At 43.2% G+C, this 26,491-nt stretch overlaps 2 protein-coding genes and 1 long non-coding RNA gene across 6 annotated transcripts in view; 1 reads left to right on the top strand and 2 right to left on the bottom strand.

The window, feature by feature from the left end:
* The window catches only part of SGPP2 (sphingosine-1-phosphate phosphatase 2), an 80,132-nt gene extending 70,527 nt beyond the window's left edge, over positions 1-9,605 (top strand). For both annotated transcript variants that reach the window (XM_084891405.1, XM_084891406.1), the window contains exon 5: positions 9,051-9,605. In XM_084891405.1, the coding sequence (XP_084747531.1) occupies positions 9,051-9,602 (552 nt within the window). In that variant the 3' untranslated portion in view covers positions 9,603-9,605. The remainder of the gene's footprint in view (positions 1-9,050) is intronic.
* A 93-nt stretch (positions 9,606-9,698) lies between these two features.
* On the bottom strand, positions 9,699-15,011 carry LOC311626299. Its single transcript, XR_014795664.1, has 2 exons — positions 10,819-15,011; positions 9,699-10,608 (listed from the first exon to the last, which is right to left on the bottom strand). It is a non-coding gene; the product is annotated as an uncharacterized lncRNA (long non-coding RNA).
* Positions 15,012-16,910: 1,899 nt separating this feature from the next.
* Positions 16,911-26,491, bottom strand: part of FARSB (phenylalanyl-tRNA synthetase subunit beta) — a 54,367-nt gene continuing 44,786 nt past the window's right edge. For all 3 annotated transcript variants that reach the window (XM_084891393.1, XM_084891394.1, XM_084891395.1), the window contains exon 17: positions 16,911-20,121. In XM_084891393.1, the coding sequence (XP_084747519.1) occupies positions 19,970-20,121 (152 nt within the window). In that variant the 3' untranslated portion in view covers positions 16,911-19,969. The remainder of the gene's footprint in view (positions 20,122-26,491) is intronic.

Below are 26,491 nucleotides of genomic sequence, written 5' to 3'. Positions count from 1 at the left end.
AGGTGAGACAGTCTTTGCCATTCACATTGGGGTTCCAGACCCACAGCTTCGCATCACCTAGGAGCTGATTAGAAATGCATATTCTCAGGCCCCACCTGGACCTACTAAATCAAAACCTGCATTTTAACAAGCTTCCCACCGGCTCTAATGTGAGATACGGTTTGAAAAGCTTGGAAACTGTCTCTGCTCACATCCCAGCAAATACGGGGAGAAGGCCAATTAAATTTCAACCTGCATGGGCCTGTGCAACAGTTACAGCCCCTCGAACGTGACTTTGCTCTGGCCTCTGGTTGCTCAGAGGCCCTCTGCCCACCAGAGTTGAGAAGCATCGCTGAGACGCTGGGCCGTGTCTTCCAGCAGATTGCCCTTCCCCGCACTTGTCATTCCTGCAGGCTGCCGAGCAGGTCTCCATGAGGACGTTACAACCTGCCTGGCAGCTTGTTGCAGCCCATGTCCCAATCCCCTGGGCCTCCCACACCCTGTAATTCTTCATAGCTAGAGCTATTCGTATTCATGTGAATTATACGGGGGCGGAGGAGCAGGAATTTTGTGTGTTTCATGAAGCTCTATTGTTTGACCTTAGATTTCTGTGAAGCCAAGATAAGAAAGTGATTATTTCCTAAATCATGCGGTACCATTACACGGAAAAGAATTTAGAAATATATAGTATAGCTAAATATCTTTCTAGTTAATATTATAAAAGCGTGGGATAATATATATTTATAGCATCATATTAAGAAACAAAATACCTGTCTTATTTACTCTCTTAGCACACCAGTGCCATTTGAGAAAACATACAAAAGAAAATGAGATAAAAACTGGTCATTGTTGTCATATGAAATATGCAGATTCACTCATTCAAGATAATTAGTCATATGAATAAACATTGAAATCTCTGCTTGTAGTGTATAATCTTGAAATGGTAAAATCATACTCTTGCCCAAATATAAAACGAGTAGGTGTCAAAGATTTCATTCAACTCATTAATTGGTGAAGGAGCCAATTAGAGTAAAGAAGAACTAAATATTTACAGATCATTTAACAAAGAAATATTATTTTTAGATTACTGGGCTGTATACAAGACTAATTATTGTCCTACAGGCTGTAACCTTTGGGGTTATAATTTCCACTGAACAGAAACTGTTTGCATCTCTACCAAACAAAGATCTATCAGCTATCACTTCACTATATCTGAGACCTTTAATCCTTAGTAAACAGTGAGCTAAACAAAACACTTTCCCTTTTATAATCCTTTGCCCCCATATGACATTGCAGTATTTTTGTCATATATTTAAGTTTTATATAATTCTTCATAACACACTTGTAGAAATCTATTTTTGTTAGTATGTCACCATTATTTTTCTTAATCCTCACCGGAGATATTTTTTTAATTGATTTTTAGAGAGAGAGGAAGGGAGACAGAGAAAACATCAATTAGTTGCCTCCTGTACACCATCCCCCACCCCAACCAAGGATCCAACCCACAACCTAGCTATGTGTCCTGTCCAGGAATCAAACCCGCAATCTTTTGGCGCATACGATGGAGCTCCAACCAACTGAGCTGCCGGGCCAGAGCATGTCACTATGATTTTTAATGAAGGTTTAAATATGCTCAGTCTCCAAGCAGGCATTCATTCTCAAATTGCAGAAGGTGAACGCTGGCATGCTTTTTCTAACTCATATAGTTACTCCAGAGCTTTGGTGAGTTTTTCAAATAGTCTTTTTCAAAGCTTTCTTATAGATGGCCATGCCTAGTGACCCCGAGCCCTAGATTTGTGCTCATATATCTGAGGGGGTTCAGAGAAGTCCTGACAAAGGGGAAGGGGCACAGGGACAGTGTCCAAGTATAGCCATGAGTATCAGGCAGTTCTGTTGCTCACACTCACACCACGTGCTTCCTGCTTCTGCCTGATCCTGTGGACATCAGTGTGTTTCAATAGGAAATTAGTATTTTTGAACATAGGCATTCACTCTTTCTCTCCTGTACATATGCTAATTATGTGACATGTAGGTTTCTCTCTGCAATCATTTATATCCATAATCATATGGCTTCTATTTGGCTTCTATTGAATCTCATCTGCATTATTATCAGGAATTTGATTAATGGTGAGCTGGTATGGAAAAGAGTATCGGAGTGTGTCAACTAGCAACATTGATTGGTCTATAACTTCAAATTATTTTCTAGAATAATTACAGTGTTTGAGGGTAGGGTTTTTTTTTGGGGGGGGTGTTTTTTTTGGGGAGGTGATTTGTTGTTTTAATGTCAGGGTCTGCTGGATTTCAGAGCTCTCGCTGCAACTACAAAGAAGCGGGTCCTGGCTTTTAATACTTCCCTCCTGGCTTCGGCTCTCTCTGTAAAGGCAGCCAAGGGCAGAGAGGGTCCTTCACGTTCCCAGCAGGGGACCTAGCAGAGGGGAAGATGCCCGAATCATAGAGTTTTCAACATAAATAGCATCCAGGATCTGAATGCATTCTTTCCTAACAATTGAATGAATGGGTTGGTTCTGGGCCCCTTCTTTCTCCTTAGCTAATCCTGTGTTGTATTAGTCGCTCAAAAGCATTCTTCAGGGAAGATGTTTGGAGATAGAATGCAAATTTGTCGCTGTAAACTGCATATGGGACTGGGATGTAGTGTCAGAACTCACAAACTGGGAGTTTTCCGGGTGAGGGCCTGCTGTTGAAATATCTAGAGGAGTTCGCCAAAAGGAGTGTTCTTTTTGCTAAGAATAGGATCACTAATTTATGTGTTGATATAAGCATTCGCTAACATTTGCCTTGATGCTTAGGGTGGATCTATTAGCATTCTTTCCTGACACCTTTGTCTATATTGTTGTTTTTGTAATGAGAGATAATAAAGTTCAAGCTTTTATCTGAATACTAAGTTTTATAACCAGAATGATAGTAGGTACAATAATCAAAGGGACGTAGATCTTTCTGCGTCTTATCTTTAGAAAATATTAGTTTCTTCTTTAAATAATTTGATTTCTTTTTAAATAATTTGAAAGTCTTTAAACCTTGCTAAGTTGAATTAAAGATTGGTTATATTTCAAACAATGTGAACTGTAGAATAGCACTGGCAACCTCTCTTGTGCGCTTTTGTCTTAAATGTTACATCATGGGGCAATGATGTGTTGATTGTCATATAGATTCTTGGAGGCATTTCCATTTTTGGCATGATGTGAAAATTTATAAGTATTTGTTATTTCTACTTTTGTCCATTTTGAAACGTTCTGATTTTAACATCCTGATTTTTTCTCTTTGATTACATTTTTAACATAATAAAACCAGCAGGTGTTCACTAGAAAATTTAGAGAATACTGCAAAGCATGGAGAAGATAATCATCACCTGTAACATCAAAACAGAAAAAAGTACTCACTATCTTAGTTTGTTTCTTTTTGATATCTTACCCACGCATGCAGCTTATATACCATATAAAGTTAGGGTCATCCTTTCTATAAAGTTTGAATTATGCTCAATATATCTCGTTTATGGTTGGTTATATCAAAACAAAAACACACAAAAACAAATTGCAGAAATGTATCTTTTCAAATGGGAAGTGTTCCTGCTATGCCATTAAATAAGAAAGCAGTTCATTTTTTAATCTCATTTTGGGTGCACTGTGCCAAACACGTGACCAGGCATGCAGTTCCAAAGAAATCACCCCCTGACTTCAAATCTGCCAGACACCAAACGGCAGATGCAATTCCAAGTTGGAGATGTGTGAGTTTTTATGGTTTCTGTGAATTTAGTAGCTTGAGAAAATCCATGTAAAAATTGTCCAAGAAGTTTCAAGCACTACAGTTCTTATTTTTAGAAGCCTTTTAGCAGTTTGTTATTAAAAACTTAGAGCCCCAAATTAGAAATCTCATGAGCGATGGTTCAAGTATTTTCCTTACAGAAATACCTAGACATCTTTTTATCGCCTTTTATGGCTAAAAGTCCAACTGTGTGGCTAGAAGAAAAAAAAAAAAAAAAAAAAAAAAAAAAAACTACACCAGCAGCCACATTGACTAAAATTACTTTTGCCTCAAATGCTGAGTCTGTGGACCAAAATAGTCTAGTCTCCTGGTGTATTGAAGATGAACCGAATTTGTTTTAGAATGAATATTCCAATCAGATGCCTGGGAACTTGATAACTGCAGTTTACAGAGGAAGACAGAGAAGGAAGGCAGTTTTTCTTTTGTGTATTGGAGCAATGCATATTAAATACTCTGGATGCGCAGTATAAAAGGGCACTAAATTCTCCAGTCACAACGACGAATGTCTGCTGCGTGTTGCACTGAGCTCGGAATGAGGAATCATGCAAACATGCAGGAGAGCTCGTCTTTACTGACTGAGGTATAAGCCACCGGGAAAAGCCTGTGAACATATGACCTGCAGCAAAGGCAATACAAGGGAAGGGCCTTTGGAGTAATGTTGAGCAAGTGCCTTCCCGTTCAGTTCAGGGAGAGGTTATTTGCAACTGTGGCGATACCTGAGCCTCAGGTGAACTGATAAGGTTCTGATAGAGATGGTTCAAGTGTGCTGCACATAAAGGAATGCAAAGCTCTGAGGATAAACCTGCACATTTAGGCAAAGCAGGTAGACCTGTGTGACTTCAGTGGAAAGTTCAGATTGGAAAGTGGTGAGAGAAACCCTGGAATGATCGATTAAGCCAACCCATAGCATGCAGGACTCTGACCCCTGATTGATAGGCAGGCTACTATTTCTCAGTGTTTCCTACTGGGACTCACTGATATCAGCATTGCCTTTGGGCGTTTTATTATTGATTCTGAGAGAAAGAAAGAGAGGAAGGGAGGGAGGGAGGGAGAGAGAGAAGGAGGGAGGGAGAAAAGGAGGGAGGGAGGGAGGGATGGAGGGAAGGAGGAAAGGAGAGAGAGAGAGAGAGAGAGAGAGAGAGAGAGAGAGAGAGAGAGAGAGAGAGAGAGAGAGAGACATGCCTCCTGCATGCCCCCTACTGGGGATAGAGCCCAAAACTAGGTATGATTGGGAATCTCACTGCTCAACCACATGGGCTACATCATGCTTTTTAAAGCTCCACATCCTAGCCTCCTCCTCTTTTCCAGCTGCGGAGCTTCCTCGTTCGAGCATGCCATGGGTAGATTGATCTGGTTCCTACAGGTGGAACTGGGCGTTTCCAGTCTCTTGCCTTTACAAGCAAACTATAGCTGACAGCTTGTAAATGCCTCATTTCAGATGTGGGCAGGTGTATCCATGTGGTCCAGTTCCAGAGTGAAATTTTGGGTCGGAGGTTAAATGAACTTGTAATTTTAAAAAATATTGCCAAGTTCCTTCCTATAAGGGTTGTGCCATTTTGCATTCATATGATTAACAAAGTCCCTTTTCCCTTCTCCTGTTTCATCAACTGGATATTGTCACACCTCCAGATTATTATTTATGCTGGTAGGCGAGAGGCACATTCTCAGCGCGGGGTGGGGTGAGGAGGGAACACGTTGGGAACCTCAGGGTCCAGCACACCACTTTACACTCAGCAGCAGTTCGCTCAGAAGTGTTACTCAGTGCCAAAGAGAACACTAGCTTTTTAATTTTTGTTTGAATCATAATTTTTATTTTTATTTTTTTTAAATTAACAGTGGAATTGACTGCTTTGGGTGTAAAGTTATGTGAATTTTAATATATATAGATTTGTGTAGACACACCCACAATACAAAATAGTTCCGTCACCCCAAAATAATTCCCCCATTCTATCCCTTTATAGTCACATGCTCCCCCCCCCCCCCCCCCACTGTTAGACGCTGGCAACTGCTGATTCCGTCTCCATCACTGTAGGTACATCTTTTAGAGAATTTCATACAAATAGAACCATTCCATATGTAGCCCTAAGAGATTGTTTTTTTCCCTCTCCGCATAATTTCCTGGAGATTTCAAGCTGTTGCTGCATCCATAGTTGGTTGCTTTTTATTGCTGAGAAATATTCTGTTGTATGATTGTAGCACAGTTTTCCTATTCTCCTCCTGAATGACATTGTGGTTGTTTCCAGGTTTTGGCAAGTATTAATAAAACTGCTTAAATATTCATGTCCAATTTTTGTATGAATATAAGTTTTAATTTCTCCTCACCATAAACCTCTTTATGGGTAAGTTTAGGTACATTTCCATATGTTTAAAGGGCATCCATAGTCCTTTTCTATAGACTTCTCACTTCCTTTACTCATTTTTCTGTTTGATTGTGGGTGATTTTTATTTTAGACAGTTGGTTTGTGGGGCTCATTGGGCCTCTGGATGAAAATGTCTAGCATTCTGGCCCAGCCAATATAGCTCAGCTGTTGAGCATCAGCCCAGCAACCAAGAGATCATCAGTTTGATTCCTGGTCAGGGCACATGCCCTGGTGTCAGGCTCAGTTCCCCTGTGAGGGATCCTGCAGGAGGCAGCTGATCATATGACATTTCTCTCCCATTGATGTTTCTCTCTCTCTCTCTGCCTCTCCCTTCCTCTCTATAAAATCAATAAAAACATTTTTTTTTTAAATGTCTAGCATTCTGTTAACAAGTGCAGGACGAAGGTTTGTGAGAGACACCTGAAGACATGGATGTGAGAGTCACACTGACAGATAACGGAAGGTAGACCCACACTAACTCTTCAGGGGAGAAAACAAGCAAGGCTTGAAGACAGAACCTATGGAAATGCCCATGTTTAGGATGTGGAAACAGGAGAAAGATCTAAAGGAGAGACTTCTTAAGGGTCAAAGAAGAGCTAGGCTGGTGCAGGGTAACATTAATAAAAACTGAATATTAAAGGTCTGCTAAATAAAAGGGTGTAAATTCACAGGTCACCGTGTTCAGAAGAAAAAAGACTGTCTCCTTCTAAGAATTCCAATTGGGCTAGCGTAAGTCATGTAACCACTCCTATACTGGTCACTGCCACCAGGAGATACAGTGCACTGATTGGCCTACCTAGGTCATGTGCTCCAATTCCATAATTTCCCAGAACCTCATGGATTCCCCAGGGAAAATATGAGGCTTTTTGGTTAAAGACATAGATGCTGAAAAAACAACCACCACGTGTCTGAGTGGCCTTTGAAAATGGTGTTTTCTAAGTCTAGGAATTTAAGCAGCATTTGTGTTTCATGTTGAGGAAGTGGAGGCAACTGGTATAGAACATTTAATCCCAAAAGTGTGACTTTACTTTGGAAACAAGGATGCTTAAATGAAGGATTTTTCCCTTCTTTCAAAAATAAGACAACATCAGTGCATATGAATAGGCTGGAGAAAGGAATCATGGGAAAGGAGACCATGGAGATTATGAATCTGCCCATGGGGATCGTTGAGGAGAGATATGGTGGCGGAAGAAAGAGCAGGTGAAGCCCAGGGGTCGTGTAGAGACAGTGGGACCACAAGGCTTCCTCTTGAGGAGGCAGGCAGTCTCCCCATCCACTCTTGCTTCTTCGTCTGTTCTCCCACTGAGGTCAGAATGATCCTTTAAAAGTGAAGGTCTCCTTAAGCTGGTGCCCAGTGAGAGCTACTTCAGTGGCTCCCTTTTGCTCCCACTTGCAGTCCTCATGGAGTGGACTAGACTTCAGGGTCCTGTCTGAGGCGTCTCTGGCCTGTGTTTGCTCTCTATTCTCCAGCCCCAGGGACCACCAAGATACACACACGTTAGCCTCATTCCCTCTTGAATTGCAGAACTTCAGGCCCACTCATCCTGAAATTTACTGTAGCCTCAGTGATTTTTCCTAAGGTTTAATTCTCACCCCTTGTTTGAGATGTCATTAGGAGCTAAGCAAGAGAAATAGTGAAATTATAAAATGAAAGACCAAGCCTTTAGAATTCTATTATATGAAAAAAATAGTGGAGCCGGGACCGGTTTGGCTCAGTGGATAGAGCGTTGGCCTGTGGACTGAAGGGTCCCAGGTTCGATTCCGGTCAAGGGCATGTACCTTAGTTGCAGCCACATCCCCAGTAGGGGGTGTGCAGGAAGCAGCTGGTCGATGTTTCTCTCTCATCGACGTTTCTAACTCTCTGTCCCTCTCAATTCCTCTCTGTGTAAAATCAATAAAACATATTAAAAAAGAAAAAGAAAAAAATAGTGGAAAGCAAGATGTCAGAATATAGTCAAGGCTGGATCTAGGTAGTGGAAATATTAAAGGTCTGCTAAATAAAAGGGTGTACATCCACAGGGAACAGTGTTCAGAAGAAGAAAGAACATCTTCCAAGAATTCCAAGAGAAATAATGAAGGATCTATTTTTTTTCTTACACTTTTCGGTGTTTCCCAGTTTATCTACAATGCATATGTATTTCTTTCTGGTGTCTTCCAGATTTTCCAGTGCACTGGGGGAAACATTTTACATTTTTCAACCAGTAAACTCTCAAAATAATCTACGTGAAACTGTAACAAAACCATAGCAAGCTCCTTATTCTGATGTAGATGTATTCGTCCATTAATTATATTGACTTCATTTCTAATAAAGTTTGCAATGGGAACACTAAAGGAAAAACAAAGCAGATGATATTAAGGAGTTAAAGATGTTTTAACAGGCATTTAAGGATGAGAGGAAAGGAGACAGGGGGAAAATGGGGAAGAAAAACCACTATCTAAAATGCTCTAAAGAAGGATTAAGGCAAGCAAAGAACAGCCCCTTAGGGAGTTTGTGTCCTGGTGGAGCTTCGGTACCACAACAGCCAAAACGACTCCTCAACCCACCCTGTAGGTGACAAGGAGTGGCTGCTGCTGTGTGACTGTGGCTCCTTCCCCCTCCAGCCTGTGAAGACCATGGCAGTTCTTGTCATAAATTTAAATAAAAAGTAATAGCAGATTGCATGCAGGAACAATGTCATCAAAGCTATGCATTAAGAAAACAAACACAGAATTTCTTCCAAAAGACAGAAACACTGGAAGAAAATGCATAACGTGAATAGCGTGATTGTTGTATCTTTTGCTATAATTTTTACCACTTTCCATTTCTCAAACACGTACTAAAAAAATAAAACAATGTGAAAATTGTGCATTTCAAGTATCAAGTCAGCCATATTTGACTCCAAGTTTGCCCGCACACAGGGACGCACTCACTGGCTCTTCTCTCCCCCGCAGGATGTGCTGGGCGGCATCCTGATCACCACGGTCCTCATCGTCCTCACCTACCCCGCCTGGACCCTCATCGACCGCCTGGGCTCGGCCAGCCCCCTTTTCCCCGTGTGTGCCATCGTGGTGCCATTCTTCTTGTGTTACAACTACCCCGTGTCCGAGTTCTACAGCCCCACCAGGGCGGACACCACCACCATCGTGGCCGCAGGGGCTGGGGTGACCACCGGGTTCTGGATCAACCACTTCTTCCAGCTCGTGGCCGACCCCACGGAGGCTCTGCCTGTCATCCAGCACATCCCCCCGCTCACCGCGGGCATGCTGGTTCTGGGCCTGACCAAATTCATGGTGGGGATTGTGTTGATCCTCCTGGTTCGGCAAGTTGTCCAGAATCTCTCACTGCAAGTCTTGTACTCCTGGTTCAAGGTGGTCACCAGGAACAAGGAGGCCCGGCGGAGGCTGGAGATCGAAGTGCCTTACAAGTTTGTCACCTACACGTCGGTTGGCATCTGTGCCACCACCGTTGTGCCCATGCTGCACAGGTTTCTGGGATTACTCTGAGCCTCGGGCACTTGGAAATTAGCCCGTTGGACAAGAGCCAAGGCGTAGGAAATCTGTTGGGTGGGCAAGTCTTGACAACACATTTTATTTTTTAAAAAATCCTTTAAATCATATGTCTGTTTTGCTGATACCCGTGATAAGTGCCGGTCTGTGTGGAAGGGAAGTTGTCTCTTGGAGCCTCTAGCCTGGAAGGGTCACGCGGCAGGTGAAGCCAGGCTAACCCCACTGACGAGCTCTTTGAAGGTCCCCACCCCATCTGCTAGCTGCGACTCGAGGCCAAGTCAGGGGCTGGCAGGAATAGTGGGCGATTTAGGAACAACCTCTGGCCCCACTGGGCTCTGGAGAGATGGCGGGTCTGGAGACTGGAGAAGGAGCATTCTTCCCAGTTATGACTGGGCCCAGCACTTGAGTCTCACTTCCCAACTGGGATCTTTTGTCCGGGAGGCACCCTGTGGAAGGGCGTTCCTGAGGGTGACTTTCTTGTCAGAATGATCAAATCGGGAGGTAAGAACGCTGGTAAGAGCGCTGCAGACTTCACTGTGATGCCCTGAAGGGTGGGCACAGAGGTTCTAGGCAAGGGCCTGCTCCCCTCACACATCCCTGTCTCTGTAGGCATGACTATTGAGACAGGGATCTGCTCCTCCTTGTTTGCACATTTTGCAGAATTCCAGATGCCATCACTGCACTCCTGACCCAGGGAAGCAGCTGGCTGCTCCCACCGCTCCAGGCAAGAGGGCTTAGCCGGCATTAAAGCGGGCCCAGCTGGGCTTCTCCAGTGTCCTGCTCTCTCCTGCTTCAGAGTGACTTGGGATATGCCCTCTGGCCATCCCCAGCTTTTTTTGCTTCTTACAAGCTGTCATCTGCATGTAAAAGTGGACCAGTGGAGGGACAGAGAACATATTCCTCCCAGGAGCCTGACAAGAGGGACTCGCCCTCAGGACATTGCCCTATCCTGACATGGCTCCTCCATTTCTGCTGCTTTCTGTGAATCTGTATCTCTCATCTACTAAATCACATGTGTCAAACACAAGGCCCGCGGGCCAAATCTGGCCGGCCAGGCCTTGCAATGTGGCCCGCACCGCGCTGTCATCACTGCACTCCGCTGTCAGTTTATGACATTGTCAGTTTATGACTGTTCAGTAAACCATTCGGCCCGCGATTTAGGCTGGATTTTAGATTTTGGCCCCTTCGCTGATTGAGTTCGACACCCCAATACTAAATAGAATCTGGGCCTCCCTTTCCATCTTCCCACCTCTTTTCTCTTGGCAATTTTAAGGGTAATTAATGCAAGAATAACTTCAGCCTCTTTTGGGAAAACAAGCCAACCAAACACAACAGCCTTCACACCGAGGGTGTGTCCCCAGGAGACCAGGAAGATGACCATTACTCAAACACTGGGCTCTCTCGCAGGGCTCCTCTCCACGTGTTAGGAGTAAGGAACAGGTAGCCACAATTTTCTCAAAAGTGAACATACCAGTTACCAGTAGTTAAAGTTTGCTTTGCACTCCAGTGCCTGTGCCATGGAAGCAGTGACTTAGGATCCCACAAGCTTCGCTGTGCTCACTGGGTGGGGACAAAGTCAGGCTCCTCACCTCCGTATCCAGCATGGAAACGGAAACCTCCTTCGTCCCTCTCTCCAATAGGTCCCCGGCCTCATTGCTGGAATGACCTCCTGTATTTGACTTGCTGCTCCAGTTTCCTGAGAATAATTTTTAGTAAAATATCTTGTTTTTCCTTCAAATTCTTCTCAGGTTTTCCATAGTTAGAAGGCAGAATGAAAATGGCTGCCATTTGACTATTCTGACATTTTTCCATCAAATTGATTAGAGCTGTACCAGGATTGGGGGACAGTACTGGGGAGAGTCCCACCGATGGGCACCCCCCACGTGCAGTGGATGAGGCACTTTCCTGTAATTCCACCACCACCCTCGCCCCCCAAAAACCCAACTGGGTAATTATGCAAACTGATTTCAGGTGATCTTTCTGAAGCCACCTCACAAAAGGATCAGCCTTTGCCACTTGTATCAGTTGTCACAGCAGTGGCGTTGGCAATTCATTCGTGTGCGTGTAAAAATTTTCACTGTCTCTTCTGTGTTAAGTGCCAACTGAATGAAGGCCCGTGAACTATTCTGTGTAGTTAAGGCTGTGTGTGCCCAGTTTGGATTGAGCGACAGCGCATTAAAGAATGGCCCAGGAGTTGGACACAGTCAATGACTTTTTCAAGTCTCTTATCACAGCTCCTGGGGAGTCAGGAGTATGCATGGATGAGGCCACGCTGAGTTTTTGAGCTCCTGTTGTGCTAGCCCTCTCCATCCATTGCTCCCGCGGCTGCAGTCTCACACCCACACGTGCCCCTCAGAGTTTGCCTTGGTTTATGGGAAGGCATTGAGATTTTCTCTCTTGGGAAAGACTGCCCCCTGCTGGTTTCCCATCAGTCTTGGTCCAAAGTCCCTCTTGGTCTGGAATCTTGAAAGTTGAGAACTTTAAAAATGATATATATATTTTAAGAAAGCAATTACTTCAGAATATTCAATAGGATGCAGAAATTTGAAAAAATACAACTTTAAAATCCAGCTCGCAGTGATGTATCCAATAGAAGCTGAAGATCTGGGGTGTGGCCAACCCTGCATTTGGAACCTGTGACCCCAAAGCCCTCGGGATCCTGGTCCTCAGGAGCCAGGTGGGAAAATATCCCCCTTTCCTACCCGCTCCCCACCACCACCACTCTGTAACCATCCGTTCTGTAACCATCACTCTGAATAGGGTCCTTTCGTGCCAGTTTCACTCAGACCTATACCATAACAGAATACACAGGAGAGACATAAAAAGAGAGCCCTGAACAAGAGAGACTGAACTCACGCTCCAGCATGCCAGGTGGTCACATTGAAATGTGGGATTTTCTCTCCCAAATAGGGGACCAATGGCTCCCGAGTGTCACCAAAGCCTGTGGGGGTTCAGGCTCTGCTATTTTAGAAGTTTCTGATGTCTTGCTTATGTATCGATATGTAAATGTATTCTTTAAAAAATAAAATCATTTATTTGATCATGACTTAGTGCTTTAAAAAAAAAAAAAAGTTTCTGCTCCCTTAGATTTCTTTCCCCCCTAAACTTTTTTTCTCAGGGTTCATTGGACCTAAGTTAGAGGGGACAAAGATATTCAGCAGGCTAGATAATTCTTTATTTAATTCAATTACAGGCAAGTGTTGGAGGCGTGTCTCATGTGACCGGCAGGAAGTGTTGTGTTTGCGTGCAGACATACCCTCTAACTCCTTGATACTAAAGAGCACCCTTGTACCGTATTTACACATAAATGTCACTGTGCTGAAAGGTAAATGTTATAGGTGTTGCTAGTTAACTAAAGGGTTTTCACAGATGAGTACACTATTTGCTGAACCAAACAGACATGATCCTATTTCACATTTTTACAATGATGTGCTCTGCCTTCAAACATCACACATTTGCAATTTGAAATGGTGCGGAAAGCTGACACCTTTATTTGCAAGGCTAAGGCTAGAATCCTATTTTTGCTTTGAAAGGTAAGTATTTAACACTGGATAGGCCGGGCACATTGGGCATGGGCGGCAGGATGAGACCCTGACTGCCCTGTGCCGTATGCTCAGGAGAGCAGACCTGTGCTCAGAATCATGATTCAAGTTCCAAAGTGTTAAGGCTGCAGCCTCCAAACTGGAATTAACTGCCCTCCTCTCAATCCGCACCGTATGGGCTAATTCCAGTTTGGAGTTGCAGCAACTCAAGACAGACTTGCAGGAGGAGAGCCTGAGGGGGAGGTTTGCATAGGGATGTGATGGGAAGCAGGCACAAAGTGATACCCACGGAGGCTCAGCGTGTCAGAGACCCTTCCTCAGACCCTTCCACCCAGCTCTCACAAGGAGAAGCCCACCAAGTCCGGGCTGGCGATGGGGCAGCAATAACGGTGGTGTCAGGGTCAGCAAGGGCCTTTGACACTGCAGAACCAAGTCACAGGAACAGGGAGGAAGGCTGAGAAGGCCCTCGGTGCATTTCCTGCATCCACTTGGGGCCATTCCAGAGGTGGCCTCTGGCATTGATTTTAGACTCTATTTTCTGCCGGCTCTGAACCTCAGACACAGCCTCACTCCCGTGTCCAATTGGCTCTGAGCAGAAGTGACGGCAACCAGGGACTCAATCCACGTGCCCGGTGCCTTCCCTCCCTCCTCTCTTGGCTCAGTTCCCTGCACTAATGTTGTGGAACTGCATTTAAAAATATTTTTTCCATGAGCCAGGCTCTTTGAGGGACTTCATGTCCCTTTAATGATATCGACTGAAGCCCTGGGGCTCAAGTAAGAGGCTGGCCAGGACCACGTTGAATAGGGATGTAGACATCTATCCCATTTTAGAGAATATTTTCCTAAAAGCTGCCTGTGTTCAGATTTTTTAAAAACTTGAATCTTAAGTATACCGAGGGATTTGTGGTTTAAAAATCATATGCAATTCATCATTTCTGAAAATATAAGGCTCTTTAATGAATGTGGTTGTGTCTTGCACCCATTTTCTTGAAGTAGGGCAAACCTGTAGTGCAGACTCTATGTGCCGGATGCATATGAAGAATGAGAGCGAATGTGAACCATGAATAGAATGCTACATTCTAAAAACTGTAGCCACATGAGACAACGGAGCTCTGTGAAGCCCCAAATCCATTTTCCTTTTCCACGCCTGTCTAGATGGCATGCAAAAACAAACAGGGGAGCAGGGAGGGACTGGGAGCCCCGGCCGGAAGGCTTCTTCACGCACATTCGAAACATCTGGCCTTGCTCTCTCTTGCTGTGATTTCGGGGTCCCCTTGGCTGGAGCGTTCAAAGAATGTCAGTGCTTTTTAACAAAGTAAACCTCAAATTGTGGGCGGGGCAGGGTGACACGCCACCTACCTGTATCTGTGAGTCCAAATGAGTCTCTTGGTCACATGGGAACCAGGTGGGTGGCGCTGTGAGAGGAGCCAATTGGGCACAGGACACACTAAACACAGATCAGCTTAGCTGTCTTAATTGGATACTGATAAAATATTTGGCTAGAAAGCTATCTTTGTTGTAGGGGGAAAACAGTTTAATGTAAACTTTTCATGAAATCAATTCTATTAATATCATTAGTATTATTTTTATCAGTTTCTCTTTTTTATCTCTTGCATCAGAGTTTTGTTTTCTAAGAATTCAAAACATTCATCTTCCGCCGAAACCCATTTGGCTCAATGGATAGAGCGTCGGCTTGGGGACTGAAAGGTCCCAGGTTCGATTCCGGTCAAGGGCATGTACCTTGGTTGCGGGCATATCCCCAGTAGGGGTTGTGCAGGAGGCAGCTGATCGATGATTCTCTCTCATCAATGTTTCTATCTATCTCTCTCTCTCCCTTCCTCTCTGTACAAAATCAATAAAATATATTTTAAAAAAATTCATCTTCCATGTCTCAACTTGTTCAGTCTTTCCTTTGGCTCCCTGAATATCTGGAATATAACTATAACAATATCCTTGTCTATTAATTTTATCACCTATGCCAGTTTTAGTTTTTTATTCATATTTCACCCCTTCTTCATTAAGGCCTGTATTTCCTAAATTCTTTGCTTGCCTAGATATTTTTTAAATTTTTTATTTATCAAGAGAAACATCAATTTATTGTTCCACTTATTTATGCATTCGTTTGTTGTTTCTTGTATGTGCCTTGGTGAGGATTGAACCTGCAATCTTTGGCATATCAGGATGAAACAACTGAGCTACCTGGCCAGGGCTTGCCTAGTAATTTCTTATTGGATAACAGGTAATGTGAATTATATATAGCTGGATGCTAGATATCTTTGTATCACTATAAATACTAGTATTCAAAAGGTTTGTTCTGGGCTGCAGTTCATTCCTTGGAGCTAGTTTGATTCTTCCGGGTCTTGTTTGTAAGCTTTATTAGAATGAAGAATAACGTTTAGTCTAAAGTTGGGTTTTCCCAGCACTGAGGCAAAAACCATTCTGAGGGCCTCCTGATTTCTGAGGGTTCCTTTCTCTGGCCTGTGTGAGCTTATTACCCCAAGTGCTCCTTATTTAAATGTTCTGCCCAACACAGCTAAGAAGCCCCACCCATCTTGATTGGTCTTTTGCCCGGTACACATCCAGCACAGTGCAGATGTTTACCAGCTGTGCATCCCTGACAACTGGTTCCTTGCTGGCTCTAAACAGGTGCTTATTGGGGGACAGGCATATTTTCATGCCTCACGACCAAAAGCTGTGACTTGTGGAAGGTAGAAAATTTCCTTTGCTACAAGCTTTAGTATCACACAGGCACATAACCTTTTCTGTCCTAAAGGATGGATTTGCTCCATGTCATCTGAATGCTACAATGATTCTCTCTTGCAAGTGCCTCCTGACACTGGAGGGACTTTTCAGTGTTTCTAATGCAGGATCACATCATGTTTCTGATTTCCTTCAATAGAGATAATCAAGACCAAACCTTACAGATGAGGAATGAGGAATGAGCATTGGTCACACAGCATTGGTCACGAGAATAAACATACAGGGCTCTAACTAAGCATAATTCAATTAAATCCTTTGCTGAGGTATTTGTTCAACCCACAGTCTTGCTTTTGGTATGTACCCTTTCTGTTTACCGGAAAGCCCAAGGAGAGGTGGATACCTGAAACTACACCAGCAGCCATGGAGACCGGCATCCTGTGGGTCTGCTTTGCCCTTCCTGTGGCTGATGACTGGCACTGCCCTTGCCCATCCGACTTCAGTCTGGGGCCTCAGGGCTGCTCGCAGCCCATGCCAGCAGTGTGCTGTAGCTTTTATTTTATTACGTACGGTAGCCTCCTCCCCTTGCCCCCCAAGTAATATAGTTATTCTAATTCCTTATTAGCATAAGCCATAACTTGGGAGAGATCCGGTGTGTCAAAAGTTTGTCACTTAAGAGGGCATATTTTGCTGAAAGCAGTTGTGTCCTTTTAAGGCCACCAGTCTGTTTTTTATAAAACGGACAAAAGAGCCAATTAGTACCCAAGAATTGGGGTTAGTGGTGTTTCTAGAAAACAAAGACTGAGAAGTGATATTGTGAGCAGTGCCTGTACCAGCCCAAGGAGCCATGGTTGCTGAGGGCCAAGCAGCAGTTTAGAGGGTAAAGGTACTCGCCTGCCATCCCCAGCACACCTAGGAATCGAACCTCCTGGGATAACGTACTGCTCAAGCACCAGTCACACCTAAGAGATCTATGTAACCCCATGCATTTGTGAATGTGACCATCAGTTGGCAAATGCGAATGTTTGTAGGCTTGTAGCTTTAGGACTATTTTTTTTCCTGGGGGGGGGGGGGGGTCCCTAAGCCAGTGCTATTTAGAGGGAGCTATGGAGAAGTCCATTGGAGTACTGTTTGCGACTGCAGAGTTGGAAACAATAGCGTCCATCAACAGCTGAACAAATTATGGGCATCTGTAACACAGAATATTGCCTTCTCTCAAATGAGGTAGGTCTGTAGGTATTGAGCTGGAAAAATTGGACATATTAAATGTAGTATCAGGAGATGCAGTAGGTAAAATAGAAAGCAGTAAATAGAGCATGACCCACAAACTCTGAGCATGTGTGTGGCTGACTGTCCAAACAAGGGAAATGTCAGAAATACAAGCTAAATTGAGGGCATTGGGGAGGAAGGGTGCATTAGCTTCAGAAGGCCTTCCTTTGTTCATTTTTTTTTAACATAGAGGCATTAAGATTTTTAACATTTTGTTTTTTAGTATTTTTTTTATATTTTAAAAAAACATAAAAATATCTCAACACTTTGGATAAGTAATGTTAACAAGTAAAACTGAATGATCAGTGAATTCCAAGTTAGTTTTAATAGCTCAGTCCTACTTGTTAACCATGTAACTTCTGAGCACACCGTGAATCTCTCCAACAACCGACTGTTCTATAAATCAGGGAGAATTCCTATTCTAACTACCTCCTATAACTAAAAAACTAAAAATATTAAAATGTTGAAGATCACATGGAGAAAAAAACTTTATAAAGTCATGCAGGTTGTAAGGTTGTAGCAGAAATTACCTGTGAGAGAAAGCATCAATTATATTTTCCTCCTAAGAAGGCATGAGTCTCCTCCAACAAAGGCCCCTCAGCAGTGCCCACAGATTGCTCTGGCTCCGGTCAGACCTCACCCGGGACAGTTTGAGTGTAAGATGATCTGGCTAGGGAGCCATGACTCTAAGCTGAAGGCTGGTTTCTTCTTCTGAGGTACCAATACTACTGTTTTTCTTCCTACTGTTTCCTGCTTCAGAGGGCAAAAACATCCACATGATGGATGGCATTGGTCTTTCCCCTTTCATGCTGGGATATAAAATTAGGTATCAGTAGGTTTTTTATTACAAGTTGTTTCTAACCATCCAAAAAGTACCCAGGTGTCTGGCTAACAGAACAAATGGCTCCACCCACTGACAACTGCTATCAAATGACCTACGAACCATGATTTCACCACAGTAAACCTAAAATTAGGGGCGAATGTCAACTTGAACACCCCTGTCAACTCCAAAATACATGCCCTTTTTACCCTGGGCATGCATCTGCTGGCGTTGCACAAAATTATTAAAATACAAGATGCATTAACTTTTCTCCCAGCTTTACGGAAGTATATCTGTGTGTTAATGGCCACCTGAATTAAGGTATAGAATATTTCCATCTCCCAAGTTTCTTCTTAACCCTTTGCAGTCAATCCCCTTCCATGAACTCCTGCCAACCCATCGTCCCTTAACTTTCTAGAACTTCATACAAGTAGTCTTTTTGTGTCTGCCTTCTTTCACTTAGCAGTGCTAAGGTAAATTCATTTGTTGTTTCAAGTTTCAGTTCAATCTTTTTTTCCTGAGTATTTTATATACTATATTCAGATATAACTTGTAATTTGTTTATCCATCCATCTGCTGATGAATATCTGGGTTGTGGTTACAATAAATAGCACTGTGTGAGTAGTGCATAAAAATCTTTGTATGCCCACAAGGGTAAACCAGGGAGTACAATGGCTAGATGAGTGTAGGTTTCATGTTTTGTAAAATTGCGGAACTATTTTCCAAAATGGCTATGTAATTTTCCATTCCCACTAGCAATGCATGCAAGTTCCAGTCTCACCAACACTTGGTACAATCAGTTTTTCCAATTTTAGTCATTTTAATTTGTATTGTGATTTTTTATTTGTATTTGCCTGATGAGCATCTTTTCATGTGTTTATTCCTTTTATCTTCTTTGGGGAAATGTCTTTTCAAATCTTTTGTCCATTTTTTTAAAAATTGAGTTGTCATTATATTAAGTTGTAAGAAATCTTTATGTATGCTGAATACAAATCTGCTGAGAAGCATTATTTTTTATGAGCATATCTCATTTTTAAAATTTGAGGTAGTAATTGATTGTGTTTTTTCCTAGAAATAGCCTCAGCAAAAAGGCCATAAACATACTTCTAGTCGATCTTTCTTGGCTATTTCTACCTAACTTTCAAGTTTTACATTTTATTATTTCATATCAATAGTAATTGAGTGTTTTCCTCCAACATTAGCCCCCACTTTTTTTCAATAGATGGTACCTACTGCCGGATTCTTCAAGTATCCTGCAATGGCAGAAGCTTAACTTCAGGGGTCTAATGCCTCCCTATAAAATAAGACAGAAACTAGTAGCTCAATGAAGTATTTAAAACCGTGATTTTACAATAGTGATTATAGTAAAATGTACAGCCCAAGGCAACAGTGGTTTTCACTGTTTCCTAATGTTCTCGGTGCAACAATATCAACATGTCCTTTTTAACTCTGCCAGCAGACAGGTCTGTGTTGCATGTCCTCTAACTCTTGAGCAGCAGAGAAAATAACCTGTGTATGCTCACATATTCTGAATATCTGTGTTGTGTATATGTGTGCTTCACTTTAAAGTGGCCTCAGAGGTTACTACTGGACCGGCGTTACTGCTTCTAAAGATTTTCTAAAAATGCTGTTATTGTTCTCCAAGGAAGAACACAAGTCAAATGTAGAAAATGAAAACTCCACACCCTCTGCTACATCGCACTCATTCAATGTGCGTTCTAATCAGCCATCCTGTCTCATCGCTGGGGAGAACGGGCCTTGCTCCGCAGCAGCAGTTACTGCCCATGGAGCCTCGCTCTCGTGTCTGAGGAACATCTTTGGTTTCCAGAAGGGATCCCACCCTCTGGCACCGCCGGGCTTTTACCAAACAATGAAGCTTCGCCCAAACACCGCATTCGTGTTTGCACGAGTGGCCTGGTGTGGAGAATGGGCGGCATCTACCAAAGAGCAGACAGTGCTTTCTGCTTTATTCAACCTTCCTGGTGGGGACGACTGAAGGACACTCAGGGAGAGAACCACACCACAGGGACCCATCTTCACAGAAAGGGCTCAATGTTGATTTCCAGGGCGGAGCAGGGCATGTTCAGCTCAAATTTGGTGATAACATCAGGATGAAGGACACCCAGCTTGCCAATGCTCTGACCCCTGGCAAAGACCTCAGCACATCGCCCAGGGAAGAAAGCAGGGCCTGCAAGACAGACAAAGAGAGGAAAAATCAATGTTTCTTCCTGCAAACATGTCAATAGACATTTAACACTAAAAGCTCGTTAAAAACAAAAATTCTTCTTTAAACCATTGGCTATGAAATGAGAGTGCTTGTTACACTTTCTAGTCTGGAAAAGAAGTATTTTGCGTTATACAATGGGAACCTCCTGAGGAAAAGATAGGGCACACAGGAAAGCCAGGGCCCCGTGCTTTTTATTACGGGGTCCAGGCAGGAGGAGGAAGACAGGGAGGCTGAAGGGCCAGTCAGGAGAAGGCGTAGGGGAACTGTGTCCTGACACAGAACTGGCCCTAAAAGGACAAAGGGAAAAGGAAATGTAAAACTGAGACCTTGCACGGGAAAACCTGTTTTGAAACGGGTTTTTCCAAAGTAAATCTTGCTGGATAAGAAGTCTGCATTGAATTTATTTACTACTCAAAACAGCACCCCCTTCTACATAGAGAAACAAGCTGTACTTCACCGGAAGACAAGGGCCTTGTTCCCAGAACTCATTCCCGTCAGAAAAGGAGCTTCCTAGGCAGTTGGAGCATCGACTGTAAAACCACGAGTCTGGGTTGACCCCTGATTTATTCCAAGGCAGACAGAACATTCTCCCTTCACTTGGTGCCAGTGTGCAGCTCTGTCTTACCAAAGCAGCAATAGTTCTTACGGTTCAAACAGCTAAAAGCAAGCCAGCAAGCATACAGGCCCACGCCACGTTCACTGAATGACCAGTGCCAGAAGTTCATCAACACTCTACCCACTGAAGTTAAAAATGCCAACTCATTTCTCTCACCACCACCTTGAAAAAGTAGCAGGCCCACAGCTCCTGGCTGACCCGACCAAAACGTTTACTGGCATGAACTATAAATACCCAGCAGAGCTGGGCCACAAGCCTCCAGCTGCCACTCCAGACTGAGTGCATTATTTATGAAAGGGTAAACTGCTGAGTCTCCGCTCATGGCTCCAAGGTCAACTGAATGAAGAAATTCAGAAATGGGGGGGAGGGAGGAGCTACTGTCAGGTCAGTACCAGCTGTACTGTGCACAAAAACACAGGGTGGTGACACATATTTCCCGATCAGCGCAGAAGGATGTTTATCTTCCTAAATATATTTTAATTATCATCCTTAAATAATCCCAAAGCAACCCGACTGAAATATAAGGTGGTCAGTTTTTCATAGTACCCCCCAAACTAAACAATTCTGCTTCACTGTCTATTAAAGCAAGAATTTCAGTCAGCTGCATCTGAAGGTCATAATTATTTGGCTACAAACCCACACTTGGGAGAGGGGCAGAAACCAAAGTGGATTGACAATGTAGAGCAGGGGTCCTCAAACTTTTTAAAGTGGGGGCCAGATCACGGTCCCTCAGAGAGCTGGAGGGCCAGACTATATGAACTACTAATTCCTACTGTAACACCTCGGCTGCGCTCACTGCCCAAAAAACCTGGCGGGCCGGATCAGACTCCTCTGCGGGCCGCATGTGGCCCGCGGGCCGTAGTTTGAAGACCCCTGATAGAGTCTCAGTAAGACATGAGTAGCTAATCCTGATAAAGAGGGCATATTTTAATTCTATAGAAATGAAAGTCAAACTTAAAAGACAATACCATTCCCCCTCCACATAAAAAAGTCGACAAGTAAGTGAAGTTTGGATAAAGGTACTGAGGTAAGTGGTATAGCCAAGAGTCACGGGAAGGGCTGCTGAGAAGCCTTTCCTCCGCCACCGGCACCTGTGTGTGCAGAGCTGTGTCTGCAGGACCCGGGCCAGCCGAACAGGCAGCAGCTCATTCCTAAGGCCACTCAGAAAGGGAATGTGCAAGGCCTTCCCAGAGAACGCTTCCGTGGCTAAGAATCCTCGCTGTACCAAGTCCTTCCTTTTATCCACCTTCAAATTCCAATTTGAATGGATTCATTTTAACTGAAGCATAAAGCCAGACTGTTTCAGAATCTAAGCCAGATGTGCGAGTTCTGACGGTGTTAGCAAAATAAAGCCTAAGAGAAAAGAACTTACAATTTTTACTTCATAAAACAACTTTTTGAGTCAGCACTTTAGCAAAATTCAGTTATATTCTTCTTTAGTTAGCAAGCATGAGAAACTTTGCTTTATAGTTCATTAGCCAGTTAGGTATTCAGTTAAACAAAAATACTGTACTCGTATCACTAAGTATGATTTTCCTCTTTATGAAAAAAAAAACACCAAAAACTGAAATTCATATTATGCATTATTTGAAACATATCCAAGTATAAGGATATTCTAAGTGACAAACATCCAACTCTCAGCCCAGCCCTGGGCCCACTGAGTCACGACAGCATCCCAGACTGCCGGGGCCAGCCGCCTTCACCACAGAGAAGCCGCTTCAAATAGAGTGGACACCAAGGGCCCTCTCGCCCACTGCTAATCCTCTCCTTCCCACCTACACGGGAAAATGAGCCCAATAATGGGATTTCTGTAGAAACTCCACTTCGTAGAACACTAGACACTAACCTGTGATGACAATTTAAACTTTTCTTGCCATTTTTCATTTCTAACAAGGTCAGATCAGGATAGGAACACTTCTTATGATTTTTCTTTGTGAGTCCTCTGTTCAGTTAGAGCAAGGCTGAAATTCCCACAAAAGCACCTTCAAGTTTGTTAGGGGTACAGAGACCCCAAAAGTTAACACTTAACTGATGTTGTATCGATATGTGAACCAGAAATTCTAAAATTACCAAAACACCAGCATTTCTTAGTGCTTTTTAAAAACCTTTATGGGCCCTAACTGGTTTGTTTCAGTGGATAGAGCGTCAGCCTGCGGACTCAAGGGTGCTGGGTTCGATTCTGGTCAAGGGCATGTACCTTGGTTGCAGGCACATCCCCAGTAGGGGGTGTGCAGGAGGCAGCTGATTGATGTTTCTCTCTCATCAATGTTTCTAACTCTCTCTCCCCCTCCCTTCCTCGCTGTAAAAAAAATCAAAAAAATATATTTAAAAACAAAACAAAAACCTTTATGGTTCAAACCAAACTGCAGGCAGAAGTGAAGTGCTTCAAAGAAGGGCAGACAAGAGAACTGCTTCACCAACAAACAAAGGGAACGCACCCTGAAAGGCAGGGATTAGGTCCCAGGTCAGCAGGCAGGTGGCTGAGCTCAGATGCAGGCACATGGATCACCTGCTCTAGCAATTTAAATCGGAGTCTTTCCAGAAGTAAGAGAAGTCACATCTGAATGGAATCTAAAGGTGGATAATGGCCAAGGGCTACCTTTATCTCATGAACAAACAATGCTGTGTTCTAGAGACATCAAGATGCCAATTCAAGGAAAATCATGTTGCCCTGGGGATGGGAATTCTAAAATTCAAATTCTACAAAGCACATTTGTTTTCTCTTTTACATGTGTTTAAGCCCAAATAGAGTCCCTGGGATACTGGGGTACCAAGATGCATAAATACCATTTCAACCTGAGCCCAAACGCTCCCCAGCAAACAGCCTCTAGTTTCTCACAGATTAAACTCAGTTTTGCTAGTACGCATCCCAGAAAAACAGTTTCCATGAAACAGGTTTGGGGAAAACTGTTTTCTGTTGAAATACAGAGGTACATGTGAAGCCCAGACAAAAGAAACATCAGTTAAGCACAAACAAGAATTTAATTTCCAAAACTTAGTGGGGTGTAAGTAAGTCCCTTAATTAAAGCTTTTGTAGCACCTCCTCAAGGTCTGTAATTGTCTCTCGTGCTCAAGCAGCAGGACCACTTTGAGGACCTTGGGGGTAATTCTTAGGCCGGTAATCCAGCACAGCATCCCGTCTTTAGCACATTTTCTGGCTAATTGACCTTCAAAGAGTTTGTGAGCCCCCTCTCTTGCTCGCTGCCAAACACCTTCCACAGTTTCTTTTTTGCCTCTTTCTTAGTAATATTCTAGACCAAAGTTTGGATAAGCTTTCCACATTGACTCATTCCTATCACTATATGAAGCATCGGAAGCAGAAACCTATAATGGTAACTGATCAGATCCTAATCTGAAAAGTCAAGGGTGTTATCAAGCAGGAGACTCTTAGTTCCTTAATTTTAACCCCCTGCCATGAGTTATATTCAACTAATTCATTTGGTACTTTATTTAGCCCATCTCTAAAGCGTATCTACTACTACAATTTTACTTTTCCCTTTCTGTAATTCACTAATGTGTAGAATACTGTAACTATCTGCAACCTGGTGGTTTATCAACCAAATTTTCTATAATAAAAAGATAAGAACATAATAAAGAGGAGAGAGCACACTGGAAAAGGAATGTTTATATGTCACTTATGTTATAGCATATAATAGAAACTACAATCACGAACTTTAGCACCAACAACCATATAGGTCCCAAAATTCAGGGACAAAATACAAAATACAAGATTATATAGCTTTAGTTAAGCCACTGGGTCAACTGGATGTATTTTACCTCTGTTCTAAATGACTACCGTGTTTCCCCAAAAATAAGACATCCTCCGAAAATAAGACCTACTTACAGGTTTCCTTCTGAGTGAAATATAAAGCATCCCCCAAAATAAGGCCCCCCTAGGCTAAACATGAGAGTTTTGGTCCACTGATTCTGAAAGAAATGGAGTCACAAGAAATTCACCAGGAAATTTAGGAATTGGATTGTTATGATGATGTTCCAGAAGATGATGACATAATTGTCATTGAATAAATGACTAAATTCTTGATACTGTAGGATTCACAGTTTGTCTGGTTTGTGTTGACAACTATCATACTACCGTACCGTATACAGGTAATAAATTTCCTTTATTTTCATTTAACAATAAATGTGTACCATATTCTTCTTCATGGAAAAATAAGACATCCCCTGAAAATAAGACCTAGTGCATCTTTGGGAGCAAAAATTAATATAAGGCACTATCTTATTTTCGGGGAAACAGGGTATATATAATACTAGAGGCCCGGTGCATGAAATCCATGCATTTGCGGGGAGATCCCTCAGCTCGGCCTGTGCCCTCTCGCAGTCCGGGACCCCTCGCTTCTTACTGCTCACCTGCTCACTAATCCTTACCCCTTGGCTTGCTGCTCCTTAGCACTGCCTCGGAAGTGGGAAAGGCTCCCACCACCACCACTGCACTCACCAGCATGAGCCCAGCTTCTGGCTTTGTGACACTCCCCCTATGGGAACACACTGACCACCAGGGGGCAGCTCCAGCTTGAATGTCTGCCCCCTGGTGGTCAGTGCACATCATAGTGACAGGTCATCCTGCTGTTCAGTCAATTTGCATATTAGGCTTTTATTATATAGGATAGGATGGGGTGGAAGGAGTAATCCTTTAACAGGATGACTCTAGGTCTGGCACCTACCTAAACCCTACCCTTTCCTCCTCCAACCCTAATTCTAATACAATTAGATATCTATAAAATAGTGCAATTCCATGTTCCAATAACCCATCCTCAGAAATCACACAGAGGACACACACAGAGGACACACACACAAAAAAATTTCCCATGGTTCCATTCTGGAGAGAAACAGATAAGAGTGGCAGAGCAGTTGGGCTGAAGCCACAATTTCCTACCTAGGACTTTCTCCTCATTCCCCTGCAGTTTTCTGAGAATGTAATAACCATAACTAACACTGCTGCCAACACTTTAACCTCACTTTCCTTTTCTAAATAATGTTAAAGAAAAAGTCAAAATATAAGGCTTTAAAAAGAACTGAAGGCACACTGCACCAAATGTGCACCCTTTTTAAAGAGTTTCTTGAGTACACCAATGAATTATACAATGAGGGGAAACCCAAAGGGGAAAGCCATGTGGGTAAGATGCTGACTTATAAAAAATAAATGGGGTTACGAGTATGTGGAGGAAATACTGGCATAACTATCAAGATATAAGCACACACATTTTTTCAGATCTTAGTACACTTAGGTTGGAAGAAATTTCTCTGCAAAGATCATTTAACGTGTAAGTGGAGACCAAATAAATTCTAACTGGTAATATAAAACACCCACCCCCTCCCACCCCTGCCACAGATGTATACAATTCTTCACCTTGCATCTGAAGTGAAATATTTATGGCACCTAAAATCCTTAAAGAAAGGGGACCTAATCCCTTGAGTTGAATGGCTATCTTTCATCCCCTTCTGAAGATCAAAAGAAAGAAAAAACCCTTACACAACTTTACAGTGCTAATCCCAACACACCTGCAGACATCATTAACCTCTTAAAGCAAAGGAAACTGATGCGAGAGCACCAGTGCCTACTTAACCCCTCTGCAGGGCCCTGGAGAGGAGCCTGCGCTCAGCAACCCTCCATCAAGGCCGCCAGGGAAGCCGGCACTGCACACAGGGCTGGGTCCTGCGGCTTTCTTCTTAAAAAGTCATCAGCAAAGCCCAGAC

The sequence above is a fragment of the Pipistrellus hanaki genome (assembly GCF_964339955.1).
Source record: "Pipistrellus hanaki genome assembly, chromosome: 8".
Classification (NCBI taxonomy): Eukaryota; Metazoa; Chordata; class Mammalia; order Chiroptera; family Vespertilionidae; genus Pipistrellus; species Pipistrellus hanaki.
Note: the sequence above shows the minus strand (reverse complement) of the source record. Positions and strands in the feature narration are given on the sequence as shown.